The 17,384-nt window shown below is 34.1% G+C and overlaps 1 protein-coding gene across 2 annotated transcripts in view; it reads left to right on the top strand.

Moving 5' to 3' along the window:
* Window positions 1–17,384, top strand: part of Snx13 (sorting nexin 13) — a 149,277-nt gene that overhangs the window by 36,728 nt on the left and 95,165 nt on the right. For both annotated transcript variants that reach the window (XM_027932728.2, XM_071613663.1), the window contains exons 2-3: window positions 13,210–13,322; window positions 17,040–17,142. In XM_027932728.2, coding sequence (XP_027788529.1) covers window positions 13,210–13,322; window positions 17,040–17,142 — 216 coding nt within the window. The remainder of the gene's footprint in view (window positions 1–13,209; window positions 13,323–17,039; window positions 17,143–17,384) is intronic.

The following is a 17,384-nucleotide window of genomic DNA, read 5'->3' as shown; positions in this document are numbered from 1 at the left end:
CCATACCAAATTTTTATGTTTCTGAGTATTATCCCTCCCATCTTAATCAAACTGGTGCCACTGCCTCTGCCACCATTGGCTTGGCTCCAATATATTCTTTTTTGTCTTTTGTTCAGTGCACCCAAATTTTGGGGTCTCTTAAGGGTCTCTGACTGATATGGAATTCCCATAAATTTCCTCTTTCACCTGCCTCTCACTGTAGTCCCATTGCTTGAATCCTGAGCCACACAGCAACTAGTCAGGCATTTTTGAAAAATCCAAGAGGGAGACAGTGTTTCAAGTGTGCTCCTTATTTATTCTGAAAGGAAGTTTTATATTTTTACAAGATACTGTATTTGCTTCAATTACTGCATTTTGGCCTTCCTGTAGCGATACATATATATATATCCCGAGATTTAACCTCTATCCTTGCACATGCTAGGCAAGTGCTGTATAAAAAAATTTTTATGTTGAAAGAGTGTCTTGCTAAGTTACCCAGTCTGGCCTTAAACTTGTGTGATCCTGCTTGGCCGATCCTCCTGCCTCAGCCTCCTGAGTTGTAGTTGGACACAATACCTTTATTTTATTTATTTTTATGTGGTGCTGAGGATTGAACGCATAGCCTCGCACGTGCTAGGTGAGTGCTCTACTGCTGAGCAACACCCCAGTCCTTTAGTGCTCTTAATAGCTAGATAGTTTATTATATGTAACCCAGGCAGAGAGTCTTAGGAATCATTTATACTCTAAATGTTTATCCTTCTTGCAGTTACATAAATTCATAAGAGACTTCCAGAGGATTTGCTTCAAGAATATATTTTTAAATTTCTTGTGTACACATACATATACTGTACACACTGTCATTCTCAGTTAATTTTTTAGCCATTTAAGCACAAATTTGATAATCCAACTTGATAATCCAACTTCACATTATGTCTTGGGCAGAGGTAGGAAAGGAAACCAGAATTTGTGTACTTCCACTTTAGTTTCAGTGTGTTGTGCATGCTTAGTGACTTAAAGAAACAAAAACAAAAAGGGTTTTTGCATTCCTGTCATTTTCCTCATAGTTAGGATTTTTTGTTAGAGGCTCTAGACTGTAAGGATCAGACATATATTTCAGTTACCTTATGTAAGAAAGGGAATCCATGGAAGCAAAATTAAATGGAAACTAAAAAAACGATTGTAACTAAAAAATGTCAACTCTTTCCACATCTTCCAGCAGCCATATAATCTCTTATGTTGGCTTTTCAGCATGTATCTACTTCATGTCTGGTCTTTCAGTTGGCTTTGTTGCTTGCTGAATTGACCTCAGAATAACTATGTCTCAATGCAGGTATCCTTTTGCAGCTTCACCTGTTCACTGACTGTAGTTTATAACTTTTCAAGTTATTCAGAGTCTAGCTCAGATTACGAATGGGGCCAGGTCTCACAGGGTATACATTATCTACCAGAAAATGTGTTGGTTGCCTTTGTGTCAGGTATACTTGGTTAGGTTGGGCATCAGGAAGGGAAAGGTAGATAGGTTGTTATTTTCAGGGCTGTGAGAGCTTGGGATAAGCATATGAAACTTGCCTTTTATAGTATGTACTGGTTTCATATTCAGTTGTTTATTGACCAGAGACTAAATTGTTAAAAGGATTTTGTTTGAATAGAAAAGACTGAATACATTTTGTTTGGTCATTCTATATTTCTTGCATCTGTGTAATAAGTTCTTTAATTGTAAGTGAATTTCAGTAATTCTCAATGGCAGAGATGTGTGCTTATTAGGAAGCTTTCTTTTTAGCCCCTTTTTGGGGTAAGATTATTTATTTCAGTGTTTATTATGAATGTTTTATGGTTCACTGTTTGGTGAATGAGTGTTTAATGTATTAGAAAAGGAAACTCGGGCTGACTTCATTCACGTACCCATGCATGTCATGGACTCTTTGAGTATTTATTGTATTCTGGGAATTTTCCTAGCCATGGGGAGGAGTTGAATATGTTATGCTGAATATGTTAAGTTGAATATGGTATGTTCCATATCCTTGCTTTGGAAATTGAGCTGTCCTTCTTAAATTTATTAGAGGTCAGATGTTCTTTGTGCCTCTGAATCCATCCCCTGTTGATGTGTGAGTCATGCCTTTACTCACCTGTACTTTGAGTTGGCTTCCTTTTTACTGGATACTTTCTTAAAGCCTGATCTCTTCCCATTCACTCTGAACCCATGGCAGTCTGGTCCTTTGCTCATTATATTGATGCTACGCTCAGTAAGAGCAACAACTGCCCTCAAGTTGTCAAATCCCTGAATATTTACTGATTTCGATTATCTTGTTGAACTGTTCTGCTTTTGGACACTGCCAATCACTAAGGGCCTGTTAAATGTTGATGCATATTAGTACTCCATTATTGTCTGCTGCTGTTTTTATGACCTACTTCATTCTTATTTTTAAGATTATTTTCTATGTAATAGTAACCAAAATTTTGTATGTCTAGCCTAGAGTATGGCCTTGAAAATGATTTGTATTGATATATCTAGTTACTTGCTGACTATCTTTACTTAAGGTCTTATATACACATCAACATATTCCATGCTGAATTCAACTCCTTCATCCACAAAACAAAAAAAAATCCTCCTCCTCTTCCAACTTGTTCTCTTTGTCTAGGATGATAGGCTCTTCACCTGTTATTACTCAAGCTTAAAAACCTACGATGGCTGCTTTCTCATGCTCCATGTAGTTAATCACAAAGATAATTGATTATATTGCCTAGATATTTCTTTAAATATGGCTCCTTTCTGCCCCTGCCTTCTTGTTTATTTCTAATCTTGCAAATAGTTGTTGGAGTGGTTTCAACTTGAGTGTCCCTTGTGATTTCTCACAATCCACCTCTTCAAAATACTTCAGTGATTTCCTTCTGGAACATTGTTTCTTCAGTACCAATTCATGTTTTTGTCTATCACTTACTTTGTTCTTCACCTGCCTATATCATGCTTATTCTTTGAGACCAATCATATGTGTCACCTCTTCTAAGATGCTTCCTTTGATTCCACGCTTTACCCATTGGTTGGGTCAGATGGTATGACCCTTCCTTATGCCTGTAATAGCTGATGCATATCTGTCACTTTATAGTTTTATAATTATGTATACACATTTCTCTTCTATAAGACTGTAAGCTTCTTGAGTCCAGGAACATTTATAAAAATATTTTTTGTTAGTTATTGATGGACTTTTATTTATTTAATTGCTTATATGTGGTGCTAAGAATCAAACCCAGTGCCTCACATATGCTAGGCAAGCGCTCTACCACTGAGCCACAACCCCAGCCCAGGAACTTTTTTTTACTTACCTTTGAAATTGCCGAGCCTGTCTACCCTAAGTACATAGATGTCAGTAAATATTCAATGAATGGATAAAAGAAACTTTTAATCTAGAAAAGGCAGATACACATAAATAACTACCATAGAATTTTAAGTAGTACAATGAGAGTAGAGAATGCAAGAAACCAATATTCTGTTGGGAAGAGGGTGAGGTACTTACAGGAGAAGGCTTACTTCATGGAAGATAAAACTTTGAGCTGGTTTTTGAAGGAAACTTGCTAGAGGTTTTTGCTAGAATGGAGAATATAAACAAGAGGACAGCCCCTACTTATGCAAAAGCCAGGTGTTTCAGAACCTTTTTCAAAGGTCATTTTGGTAGTGAGGAGGAGGGGATAATGGGAAGGCAGTCATGCAGCTGTAATGAAGGTTTAGCCTCAGTCTTTGGCAATTGGTGGGGATGCTATTTAGGGCATTTAGAGTATAAATGGACAGGCCATAATAACTGATTGGAAAAGAGTTCTAAGATGGTAGTTCCAAGAAACTCTAACATTTCAATTTAAGTAATTGAGTAGGCATTAAAATTTAAATATTGGGGCTATGTAGTGAATGTAATTTTGAGTATGAGTTTGTAGGACCCATGAGAAATGTAGGCAGAACTTTTCTGAATGTAATTGAATACAAGTTTCTGAAATAGTTTTGGAAGTCATAATTCATATAAAATAGTGAAAAGTGATAGATTAGAGACAAAATTACCCAGGGATTACATATATAGTCAGATTATAAGAAAGTAGAAATAGCCTTGGGGATAGTAAGCTTTCTTCTATTTAGGAGAGATAATCAGGTACAGTAGTATTCATTTTCCTTGGTCTTTTTTATTTCCTTTATTCTTTCCCATTTGAACAGTTTACAGAAATTTCCTATTTGCAGCCCCTGTTTGTGATTTCTTTCTTTTTTTAAAAAAAATTTTAATATTTATTTTTTTAGTTTTCGGTGGACACAACATCTTTATTTTTATTTTTATGTGGTGCTGAGGATTGAACCCAGCGCCCCACACATGCCAGGCGAGCACGCTACCGCTTGAGCCACATCCCCAGCCCTTGATTTCTTAATTATTCCTTTTTGAGGTTTTTATTATCAGAGTAAACTGGGGAAAAATAAATGCTTAAATCAGGTATGTGAACTCAAATACCTATATGAAGTGGGCATGTATATTTAGAGCTTAACTTCTAGTAATATATAGGCTGCTGTTATAAAAATATAATATTCCTTTGATTTATCTTTTATTTTCTCAACTTTGATAGTGGTGTAGGTACAGGCAAATTTCTTGAAACTCTAATCAAAATAGCTATAAGATTAGGATGATAAAAAATATTGTGGCCCATGTCTATAGTCCCAGTTACTATTGAGGTAGAGGCAGAAATTGCTTCAGCCCAGGAGTTTGAGACCAGCCTAGGCAACATGGTGAGACCCCCATCTCTTAAAAAAAATAATAACAACAAAAACCTTAGCATTGGGTAGACTGTGTAGCAAGTGTTGGTACTATGGCAACACTGGAGTGTTCATATCTCATGTTTATGGTGAGTGTTGCACTCTGCTTCATCCAGTTACTGCCTTGCTGGGGTTTGAGTCCACTTATTCCAGTTTTTTTCCCCCCCCCTGGAATGCAACATAGCAAACTGCTAATTTCTGATCACTTTCTCAATTTTTAAATTCTTTGTAACAAAGACCAGCCACATGCCCTACTGGGCTATTTTGAGGTGTACTTGAAAAGAAGACAGGTTGAATCCTTGAACTTACAAGATTGAGTAATTATGGGGTCATGAGTTGGATGGGCTAAGACCTACATCCTTAGTAACTATAATGGCATTGACTTTTTGCCACCTGCCTTTAACTCTTTACTTGTTGAGGTCTTGATCCTGGAACCTGCAATTAGTGACTTAAAACTGGGATGGTTAGAAAGGACTTTTTTCCCTATTATCCTGCATATTTAAGTACAAAATTATAAAACACAACACAAAAAAATATTTCGATATTTTGCTACAAGAATGTAATCGACATGAATAGAAATGTTTTTATCAGTTCCTTTTTCTGTTTTGTAGTACTGGGGATTGAATCCAGGGGTGCTTTACCATTGAGCTATATCCCCAGTTCATTTTATTTTTTATTTTGAGACAAGGTCTCATTAAGTTGCTGAGCCTCGCCTTCAACTTACTGATCCTCTAGCCTTAGCCTCCCAGGTTTCTGGATTATAGGCATGTACCACCATGCCTGGCAGGTTTCAGGTTCATTTAGCAAATGAACTCAGAATGTAAGTTGGTTAGGGCTGACTGAACTTGCTATCCTCCTGCCTCAGACTCCTGAGCAGCTGGGATTATAGGCATGTGTTTGTTTCTTTTAAGACAATCAGAAAATGTGTATGTATTTAACACCCTCCCTTTCTTAGGTGAACATTAGCTACCCATACTTTATTACTGTGTAGTTATTTTTAAGCAAAATAATCAGAATAAATGTGTTGGTACAAAGAAAACAATTCATTCAAAGTAAATAGAATTGGTATTTTCTGGTATAATGGACTCTTATTACCTCACATAATCAGCTCAATATAATTTGAAATTTAACTATTATTCTTTGGGAGTTTTAAGTTTTTTGCTTTCATTTACTTTTAGAGGAATAGTTATTATTTTTATATCAATCTCATTTGTAAACACATTTACAGTAGGCCTTTATCTGTCAAAGGAATATTTATAAAGATGGCAGTCTTTGTTTCTAATTATTAAAAGGTCTGCCATAAAAGAACCTGTTTTCTATTGAAAATTTATTCTTTAAAAGTTGTTTACTAAAAGTTATTAAGGCAAAAAATAGTTATCCCTAGAAGAATAGTTTCTTCTACTACTACTACTACTACTACTACTACTACTACTGTTGCTGCTGCTGCTGCTGCTATAATTATTATTATTTTTTAGCCATGACTATCTACTAGATCTTTTGTTAGTTATTCAGGAACCTTTAGTAGTTTTACAGTTTGAGACTTTGAATAATAGTTGAAAGCCTGTCAGCAGGATTGTTCTTTCCTATATAGCCCCATTGATTTTGTAAATACTCTTATTATTTTTCCCGTTTCAGTACTGTGAACTTCTGAGTTTTAAATACCGTTATATTTTCTAGTCCCTACTTCAGTGATTCCCAGTGTATGGGATATGGGAGCAGGGAGGGAGTCTGCAACCTAACCATGGTTGTTTTCTGAATAAATAATATACAATATGAATAAACCTACTAGTATTCTAAACTGTGTATAGGTATTTTGTAATTAGTTTCAAAAACAAAGAATTTGCAATAGTTGTTACCTTTTATTTTCTTTATCATTGGATGCTAGGAGCCTTAATTTTTAGCCTGTGGGAGTCTATGACCTTTATTCCCATTGCTTTAATAATAAAAAAAAAAAATTGAAAGATTAGTTTAGCAGTCACCTAAATAGATGTACATAATTCAGTCTTGGAAATGTTATGAAGTTACACCCCAAGGGAGATAATTGTTACAAAAAATGTGAGAATTCAGAGAGAGATGTGCACATATGCGTATTATTGTGGTGAACCTCAGTAGGGAGAGGAAGGAAAACTCCTCTGGTATTTGGTAGTCATGATCTTTGCTTGCTGGCCAGTTAGCTAGCTCTGAGACAAAGATAGTTGATTGAGGTGTCTATCCTTCCTATAGTGCAGCAGTCTGGCTGGGCACAATTCGGGAGCCGCTTGTCAAAAGAAACCACACACGCCAAACAAAACAGCTCCTCAGGAAAACCTTCAGAGCCCAACTGCCACCACCGGCTTCCCACAAGCCTCTCCCACCACCCCAAGCCTCTCCACCTCCCACAATCCTCCTGCTCTTGAGGCCTATTTGCTGGGTCATGTGGGCGGAGCCAAAAAAGTCCCCCAATGAGCAGCTCAGTGGTCTGAAAGGGCAGGGAAACAGCCCAATGAGCATCACCTCAGGGGAGCCAATCAGCTAGATGTTGCTGGGGCCGCTGTGAGCCAGTCATCAGCTGACAGTCTGAAAGGGCGGGGAAACAGCCCAATGAGCATCAAGCAGAGGAGCCAATCAGCTAGATGTTGCTGGGCTGTGAGCCAATCATCAGCTGGCAGTCTGAAAGTTTGCTGGGGCCCCCTTCGGCTGTGGCTCTCAACATTATAGGTTTTCTATATCTCCTGGCTCAACAACTATATTGAGAACTTGTGCCTTATTGCCAATTTTAATCATTCTCACAAGGACATATTGGAAACTTTGAATAGGGGTAAGTGGAAGAGGATCTTTGTTTTCCTGTCACTGGAGCATGAGAAAAGGGGTTTGGAGTCAGTTGACCCCATCATATGTACTGATGATTCTTGTAGGACTGTTCCATGAAAACAAAGTTGTGTTGCAGGTTGGTGTCAGGGTGTGCAGAGCCATCCACAATACCACTATTTTTGTACATTCATTCCAGGGAAGAACAAGGATCAATCCCTTTGTGTTAGTCAGTTTTTCATTTCTGTTACCAGAATGCCTGACAAGAACAACTTAGAAGAGGAAAGAAACTTTTATTTCAAAAGTTCCATCTATAGACAACTGACTCTATTGCTTTGAGCCTGAGATGAGGCAGAATATCTTGGCAGAATTCATAGTGGAGGAAAGCTGCTTATCTTATGGCAGCCTGGAAGCAAAGGGAACAAGAGAGGAGGCTCAAGGGCACACCCCCAGTGACCTCCAGCCCCACCCACCTACCTGTACTTATAGTCCATTCAAATTATTAATCAAATGAATTAATCCACTGACAAGGTTATAGCTCTCCTAACCTGATTTTTTCACTTCTGAACATTGATACATTGTCTAACACATGAGCTATTTATGGGACATTTTTAGATCCAAACCATAACATCCTTGATTTTTGTTTTGGATGGTGCAGTATTGGTATGGGTTGTGATGGTAGAACTGTGTAATGCTATCTCAAGCCATAAGGTGAGGGTGAAGAGGAGTACTTCATCTTAGGGTCCTTTTCTTTTTTACTTTCCCTCCTTTTTGTTTTCTTTCTCTTTGTCCTTTTCCATGATTTCTTTTTTCTCCTTCCTTCCTTTTCCCATTTCCTCCTTAATCTCCTTCTCTAGTTAGTAAATTAATTAATTAGAATGTTGATATTTAGTGAGCAGCTTCTAGGTACCTGGCCTTGGTTAAATTATTATATAACCTTGTATGATGGGAGTCCCATGTCAGGACAATATTCTATTGAAATTACCTGGAACAGAGCTTCCAACTTATTTTAAATGGAGGTAAGTGTGAGGAAAATAAGCTATGCTTATAATAAGTCCACTCTTCTTATGCTTACTTATTTTGGTTGTTAACTGTATATAGTTAACATGGCTAAAGTTGACATTGAAGTCATATGAACTTTAACATTCTTAGCCTTATCTGTTTGGCTGCCCTCTGTCATATAATGCATATAATATGCCAAGTAATATATTGTTAGTGTGATTGACCTAATTCACTCTAGTGAGACTCATTTTGGAGTCTAAAGTCCTTTCCATGAGTGTTCTGACAGTTTTTTCTAGCTGCTATAAAAGAGCTGTTTCTTCTTGGCCCCACTTCCATGTGAACTGGGAAAATCAAGTCCTGGCTCTGCACTCAAATTAGCTGTGTCATTATGAGCAAAGTTACTTAACCAATCTGTTAGATAGAGACTTTGAGAAATGATCTCATATGAAAATTTAGGATCAAAACAGCTTAATTTTTCAGAAGTTATACAGAAAGTTAGTGGAAAACTGAAATCTCTAATTTCTGATTCTGTATTTAGTAAAATATTATGCTGCCTTTCCTATCATAAATATATATATGAGGAGGGTCAAATGAGGTAAATGTTGGTTTGTCTTGATTGGCATAGAATATCACAAGATAAATAATTTTCACTTGCTTTCTATTGTCAGGAGGCATGTATGATCCTTTGCATTCTCATTTTTTGAGTCTAAGACCCCTAGAAGCAGAAATCAATTTTTGTCTGAACTTAAAGCCAAACCCCTATACATGAAGGATCTGAACATGGTAAGAAGTTGACATTGTTTGAAATTGGAAGTTCTTTCCATTTTTTCTTTAGGGTACAAAAGGGTAAGTTTATTTTCTAATAAAAAGTATATGCTTTATGTTCAAACTAGGACTTTATAACATAGATTTATTATAGGTAGTTTTCTTACTAGTTTCCTGGGGGACATATTAAACTTATTAATATTTTTGTAAAAGAAGGTACTCAGTTTTGACTTTAGCATTTTTATCTTACTATGGTTTTTAACTTCAGACAATTGTTAGCTGACAAATTTTAAGGTTAATTAAGGAGTCAGAATTGCCTAGAATCAAACTTTGCTCTTATTTTGTGTGACCTTTGGCAATTTAAAAAATCTTTTTGAGCCTTAGTTTCTTTATTGTTAAAGTAGGTATTGAAATAGTGATTTTTATGTTAAAACTGGCTACAGGACCATGGACTCATTTACTTCTCACAATAACATAGTGACATGAATGAGGAAAGGAAGGCATGTAGGTGAAATTTAAATTCACTCTGAAGTCTGATTTTTGAGCATTATATGCTACTGCCTTTTTATTTCTTAAGTTGTTCTCAGGAGTGAGATCTGTTATGTGGAATGCTTAGTATAATTTTGGTTTTTAGATCCTTTTACATTTTGGAATTGTGAATAAGGCTTTTACAGACCTAAAAACTAATGAAGGGAGATTTATAAATATATAGATTGCTCCTGGTTCTAAACAGTTTTGGCAGCTTGTTAAAAATGAAGGACTCACAGGCCCTACACCAGTCATACTGGATCAGAATCTGCATTTTAAAAATCTGCAGTTAAGAATCTTTAAGTTTGAAAAGGATTGCATCTGATGATCTTGAAGATTTCTTCTAACTCAATAGTTGGGAGTAATTCTTGGATTAGTCAGCATAGGCAATAATTATTGTATTTAGCAAAGGAAATGGTAGTAAAGAGTTTTTAGTGTAAACCACCTATGTAGATTTCTTTTCTTTTTAAAATTTATTTCAGAACAATTGTTTGATAAATATCTGTTTGAATTTGTGAAAGGTTTTTGACATAGTACCAAATTTTCCCAAATTTTATCATCTTTTATCATTTTAGGAAATTTTAAGTTGTGTTACATGAAATGTTTTTCTTTTTTTAAGATTTCTTTTAGTGCTCTTTGAACCTTTATTAATTTTATTTATATATTTATATATGGTGCTGAGAATTGAACCCAGTGCCTCACACATGCTAGGCAAGCCCTCTGCCACTGAGCCACAACCCCAGCCCTGAAATGTTTTTCTTAATTCATTGTACTAATAACATTGTAATATCAGCCAATTACAGATCTGAGCACACTAAGAATAACAAAATCTTTTTTGTCTTAGACAATGCAGTATTTTGATGTTTCAATGACCAGTTTAACATTTGAAGTTAATAATTCTAAGAGATTAACTGCAAAGCAAATGAGCACTTCACTTGCTTGTTTAGAAATGTTTAATTTCAGTAGTTTCTGGCATTTAAAAATTTCTCCTGAGGGATGGAAGCATAACTTAGTGGTGGCTCACTTGCCTGCCATGCTGGAAATTCTGGAAGCCCTGGGTTTGATCCTCATTCCAGGGAAAGGAAAGCGGGGCAGGGAGATGAAAATCTCTCACAGTAAGGCTAAACCACTAGCAGATGGCACATTGTAGGTTTTCGCAAATTTTGTTGAAAGAATAGGGTTGTTTTTTTTTGATGTTTTTATATTCTTTTCAAGACTTGTAATAATCTCAAAACTTGAGTTTTTAGACAAATTTATTAACTTTCCTTGTTAACTAATTGCTGTTAGTCTTCCCCATATCAACTAATCATGATTCATTCCTTTAATTATGAAAGATATTAACCTTAAGAGTAAATTATACGGTTAAAACCAAACACTTGGTAAAGAAGTAAAACTCTACTGATTAGTTGAGAAGCCCCAGTGTGTTACCCATGTCTTTTATCCCCAAAGATAGTCACTTTTTTTTTCTTTTTAAAGCCTCTGAATATATCTTTAAACTATAGTTTTTTGGTTTTGAAAAACTGACTAGTAAGCATAAATTTAACTGTAAAAGAAAAAGTAATACTGCTAATATTAGGTCATATCTCACTGGAGAAAGCTGGTTGAATCAAGTATCTGGGTCACATCTAGTTTCAGCTTTCTGGAGAGTTTATAAGATCTTTTTTTCTGGGGAAGTCAGTGGATAAGGTTTGCATGAGTCTTAGAAAGTAGTGTCTGTTTCCTACCTATGGTGGGCATCTGGCAGTACTATAGTGTGGATCCAGGTACTGTGTGTTCAACCGAAGTTTCATCAGAGGGATTGGGATGCTCTCTATTTTAAATCACTGTGCCCTACTTTAAGCTTTTAGAAGGCAGTCAGAGTAGACCACTTCTGTAGGTGGAATTGTATTCCCAGCTGATTCAAGGAGGAAAGCATGAAGGCAGAGAAGAAACTTTGTTAACAGGCATTATCATTCCTCTAGTTAGAAGATAATAGTGTCTAGAATGAGGAAAATGGATAATAAATACACAAACGAACGAGTTATGGTTGACATGGGAGGGCTGGGTGGGGAGATACAGAAACAAAGAACTCCACTGAAGGTTATAGAAGACATGATTAAATGGAAAAATATTATTTTGCTGCAGGAAGACTCAGTATTATAAATAAATTCTCCATAAATAAATCATGTCCAGTATTTTCTGTTCATAAGTCATGTAATCATTCAGAACTGCTTAGACAGGTCACTACAGTTGCCTTTTCTCCAGCACTTATCCCCATCTGATATAAGCATATATTTACTAATTTTTTCCCCTCTTTTACTTCATAAACTTAAAAAGGCATATGGTTATGTTCCAGCTGAGCTATATTTCCAGCCTTTTTTTTACAGTGTGAGTTTAGAGGGTGATATTCCTAGTATCTTGAATCGTGTCTAGCCCATAGAAAGCAATCAATAACTGGTGAATGAATGAATAAAACTCTTTCTCTTGTAATCCACAGCACCTATTGTCTGTTCCTCAGATTTTTGGTCTTCAATTTGTTTAGTTTAGTATCTTATAATGCTTTCTATTATTTTCTTTTAGTTCAGTGTCTAATTGTTTCATTCCTCTAAGACATTCTTTTCTGTGCTCCTTGATGGTAGGAGTGGGACAAATGCTTTCTTTGTATACCTCAGGGTGCTAGGCAAATGGATGTACACTTGTTGAATTGAATACATTTATTTAGTCATAATGACTTAAATTGCTAACATCCATTTTGCCCTCAACAAAAGGAGTATTTTTACTGGATAAACAGTATAATTCTGTATGAAAATTTTTTTTTTAAAGGATGGAGACTTGGAAATGTTTTGTTGAACTTTTGGTAAATTGTAGTATTGAAAGTTGGAACTTTTGCAAGTACAATTTTATGGGTCTCTGTACACAGTTTAAATGAAATAATATCATTATTTTCAATGAGATGGATTTCTTGAAATTTTAACAAAAAATTCTATAGTTATTGGGACTTAGTTTTAAAATGAAATTTTAATTCTAAATAAGTATAACTTTGTAGCCCACTTAATCTTTTATGTTCTATGAATATAAATATGCATATATTTTATAAATACTGTTATGTTTTTCATGCCAACATTTTATTCAACAGTTTGTGAAACTACTTCATGCTGTTTTTTTGTATTATCACTAATTGTTTTTTAAGTTATTGTTGATCTTCCATAAGTCTCTATCATATGTTGTTTTTAGGAGATAAATTTCCAAAAGTAAACATTTTAATGTATGCTGAAACAATGCCATAAATGTTGAAAAGTGGAAATTTAAAACTGTGTAAAAGTTTGGTTGATTCTTTTCTAATTCATATGGACAATTATTTATTTATTTATTTTTTTGTTTTATTTCAGGCCAGTCTATCCATATGGGGATGGGGAAGCCTTGGCGTCGTCCTTTTTCTAGTAACCTTTGGACCCTTTGTAATATTTTATTTGGCCTTTTATATCCTCTGCTTTGTGGGTGGGTAAGTATAATCAGTGATAATTTTACAATTCCCATGTATATCTTGTTAAAATAAAAAAAAGATGGTAAAAAGTAGGAGTATGATTTATTTGTGAATGCTGATTTTTTTTAACAAGCATTTTACCAGAATTAAAAAAAAAAAGGTAAATTTAAGATACCAAAAATATGGGTGTTATCTTCAAAAATAATATTTCAGTTTCTTTTTTTGTGATAATATGAAAAAGGATTTTAAAATTTATTTTGATGCTATTTATCCTTTTAAAATTGGATATTTCTGATTTATTATGATCTTATATAAATAAATAAATAAGAGATTATATATCAAATTTCACAATGTAAATACTGTTTCATTAGTTAGACTTCAAATATTAGTGTTTCTCATTTTCCCTAATGAATGTGGTTAGTTTGGTCTAGAAAATTCAAATACTTGATTTTACAGTTTTATCTTCATGGTTATTTGTTTTACAGTGTTTGTGTGTTCACTTAAGATAATAAACCATTCAAAGGGAAGTTTTAGCCATACTTTGTTATAACTTCATATTTAGAGCACTGGTATCATAAATGAATTGTAAGAAAACGTAAAATATATATACAAGTGAAATGTTTATTATTTAGAAACAAGGGAGCTTAGAGGAGAGGAGTATTTTGTTTAACGTGTGTGTGTGTGTGTGTGTGTGTGTGTGTGTAAGTAATTAGTTGCAGAATGAACTCTTGAGACTTCTTCTAAAAATATATTTTGGGACCTGAAATATTTGGAGGAGTTGTTTGAGTCCAGGTTTAGAGTATTTAGTTGAATGGAACAGTATATATAACAATGGTTTGAGAGACTGTATGAGATACCAAAGGGGCGGCTTCTGAATATTTATACTACCTACCACCTCTTTTAGGGTACAGGTTTGAAAGTTGTGTGTAGTTGTTTCTTATGGATATTCCCACTGATTATTGAAAAGTGAGAATTGCTTAAATTGAGCAGCTATGTGAAAGCTATGTTAAAAATGTATTTTGTGTTAGATTCAGTATTTTTATGATAATTGTCTAAGTATGGTACTGTGTACTAAAATAAAACTTATTTTAGCCAAAGGAATCAAGTAATGTAGAGTTCAGAATATCTTTTTTGGTAACAAGGATGATGAAAGACCTTAGAGATCTGCAACATAAATGGACTTTCTAAGTATAGTCCTGTTACAAATTAAAGGTATAGCATGGCTGCATAGTTTCATGGTCTGCTTTCTCTGATTGAAAGGAGATTATTTTTCTTGAGATATTTGTCTGAAAGGCAGAGATTTCTTCTAATATTACTAATAAGCTGTGGCAAGAGTGAAGGAAAAGAATTTAGCAATATTTGCCAGTATTTTGGAAAGGTGAGAAATTGCAGTTTTAGAGACAAAGGTAGGAGCCTTTGAAAGGTAGAGAATCATTTCTCTTATACTAAATGTCATATAAAATTTGGGAAACAGGGAAAGGTCATCAGTCCATTCATTCCAAAGTCATGGAAACTTTTCTTTTTTTCTCCCTTTCTGAATCTGCTGTTTTTTGAAGGAATATTTCTATAAAAACAGTTTTGGGTACTTAGAATTTCTGAAAAAATTTTTTAGATAAGATGGGTCATTGGAGGTTGAGGGAAGGGTACTAAAATATTTATATTTTTTATATATTTTTATTCTTTAGATACTGAGGGTTGAACCCAGGAGTGATCTACCACTGAGCTACATCACCAACCCCTTTTATTACTTATTTTAAGAGAGGGTCCTAAGTTTGGCAAGGTCGGCCTGGAACTTGCAGTCTTTCTATCTTAGCCTCATGAATAGCTGGGATACAAAAACGCTTTAGATACTATTTAGAGTCACATGAAGAGGTCTGAAATTCCAAGTTTATGCTAAATCATAAATTGGTTTGACTTTCTGTTCCAAACTGTGTTGATCTCATTGAAACTCACTACCATTAAAGGGTACTCTTATTTCTATTTCTACCAGCAAACCTCTGAAACTCATCTCAGGAGGATTAGTTAATTAAGCATTCCCAGATTACTCAATTATGGGCAATGAATATCATAATTTCCTAAGTCAAATCTTTCTTATTTTGGCTCTCATTATGAATAATTTTCCATTCTTTAATTTAACTCTCTGTAGTTTAAAAATCTTCTGAATTTAAAGAAAAAATTGACTTTTAAGTATCAATTTTAAGGCAAATGGTGAAATTTCATAAATTCAAAATAATTTCTTAGTTTTTGTGTGTTTTCTTGCTGTGTAAGTTTTAAAAGAGGCTTTTTTTTCTTACTTAAAATGCAAGTTTGAAATTAATGCATTTTCCTGGGGATCTTCTTTCCCCTTTTTTGCTAATAAAACTTGTTTTAAATTCTGCATTTTACCCACAAAAAAATATTGATCATGTTTTCAATTTTTTTTACAGCCATAGCTAATTCCTATTTTCAAATATATAGGAAACTTTAAGAGAGAAAAAGATGTTTTATTTTGATTTTTATCCTAGGGTACTACTTTCCATACCATACTATGGTTATTTCATGGCATTGTTGTTGGATAATGTAAGCATTGGTAGTACCTGTTTTTACTTAACCCACACAGCTGACACTGTTAATTAGGTGCTCTTTAATTTTAAACTGTTGGTTAGCTTGCCTTCCTACTGTTGCTCTGTGGGCAGAGGTTAATATTTTATCAGTCTGTTTTATGATTTTTTTTAGATTTTGGAATATGAGGTTAATTTAATATAAGTATTTTATTGTGTTTGATTTTACTCTGAATAATTAGGTAAAAGTGAAATATACAGCCAACATGAATCTTAGTAATATCATTTATAAAAGGTGGATGAAATTTACTGATAATTTTGAGGCCAGCTTCTTAAACAAAAACAGAATTCTGATATGATCTTAATCTGTGTTCACCTGCCCTCCCACTCTACTTAACGTATTTATACTTGAAGATTGGTGAATAAACAGGTAGTAACAAAAAGTGGATGACTTTGAGAATCTTATTCTTTTTGGTAGTTGAGATTGACAGTATTTAATGTTTTTACTGTCTTTCAATTATTGTAAGGTTACCAATCATTATCAGATTAAAGTTAATTTTCTTCCTTTATGGATTTCCAAGGCTTTGTCTTATTGGTAAATTTTAAATATAGGAAATAGTGATGACATTTAGTCAATATTAAATAGTGAACTAGTATTTATTTTACTGTGATCTTTTAATTGTTTTAAAAATAATTAATCTTCTGAGGATAAATTGATATTATCATAATTCTAGCCTTGTTTCAAAAGTCATAATGTGGATCATTTTTTTTCTGTATAGCACTCGTTACTGTAGGCATTGTCAAGTTATAAATATTAGTATGTTACCTTAATTAGCACTGTAGAATTGGGTCATTTAGCCATCTATTTAGATGTCATTTGTCTTTATCCTTGTTATTAGATTCCATATTTAACAAGGACTGATTTTTTCCAATTTTGAAAATGTCTGAGATTCTTTGTGATGTATGTTGGATTAAAATTTTGAAAGGAATTGTGTATTTAATATGTGATTCACAAATTGTTTGTTGCTGTTTTAAATTTCATTCAAAAGAAAATTGTCATATTTTGGGTAAATTTACAGAAGGCATTTTTGATGAATAATAAAGCTATAACATCTGAAGTATATACTTGAATAGTAGATGTGTTAATTTATAGAAGTATTGTTTTTTAATTCTTTAATTATTTTTTTTCCTCTAGGGGTTTAGTGGTTACCCTTCTGTTTGGAAAAACAAACTCAGAAAAGTACCTAGAACAGTGTGAACACTCATTTCTTCCTCCAACATCAACTGGAGTTCCTAAGGTAAATGGTGTAAAGGAATGTGAAAAATCTCAAAAAGTCCAATTCTTTGCAGTGATAATAATGTGATCATCTCTATGGCTTGGGAGATTTTCTTCTTACTCACTAATGCTTAGTAAATTCATGGGAGACTTTCTGATCATACTTAGAAAAGTATATTTTGAAAATTCACATTGGAAACTTTCTTAATGTTAGATGTCAAGTGGGAATGAAATTTTAAGGGAAAGATATAAATTGGTTAGTTT

This window comes from Marmota flaviventris, chromosome 1 (genome assembly GCF_047511675.1).
Source record: "Marmota flaviventris isolate mMarFla1 chromosome 1, mMarFla1.hap1, whole genome shotgun sequence".
In the NCBI taxonomy this organism is placed as follows: domain Eukaryota; kingdom Metazoa; phylum Chordata; class Mammalia; order Rodentia; family Sciuridae; genus Marmota; species Marmota flaviventris.
The sequence above is the reverse complement of the archived record's forward strand: the minus strand, read 5'-3'. Positions and strand labels throughout refer to the sequence as shown.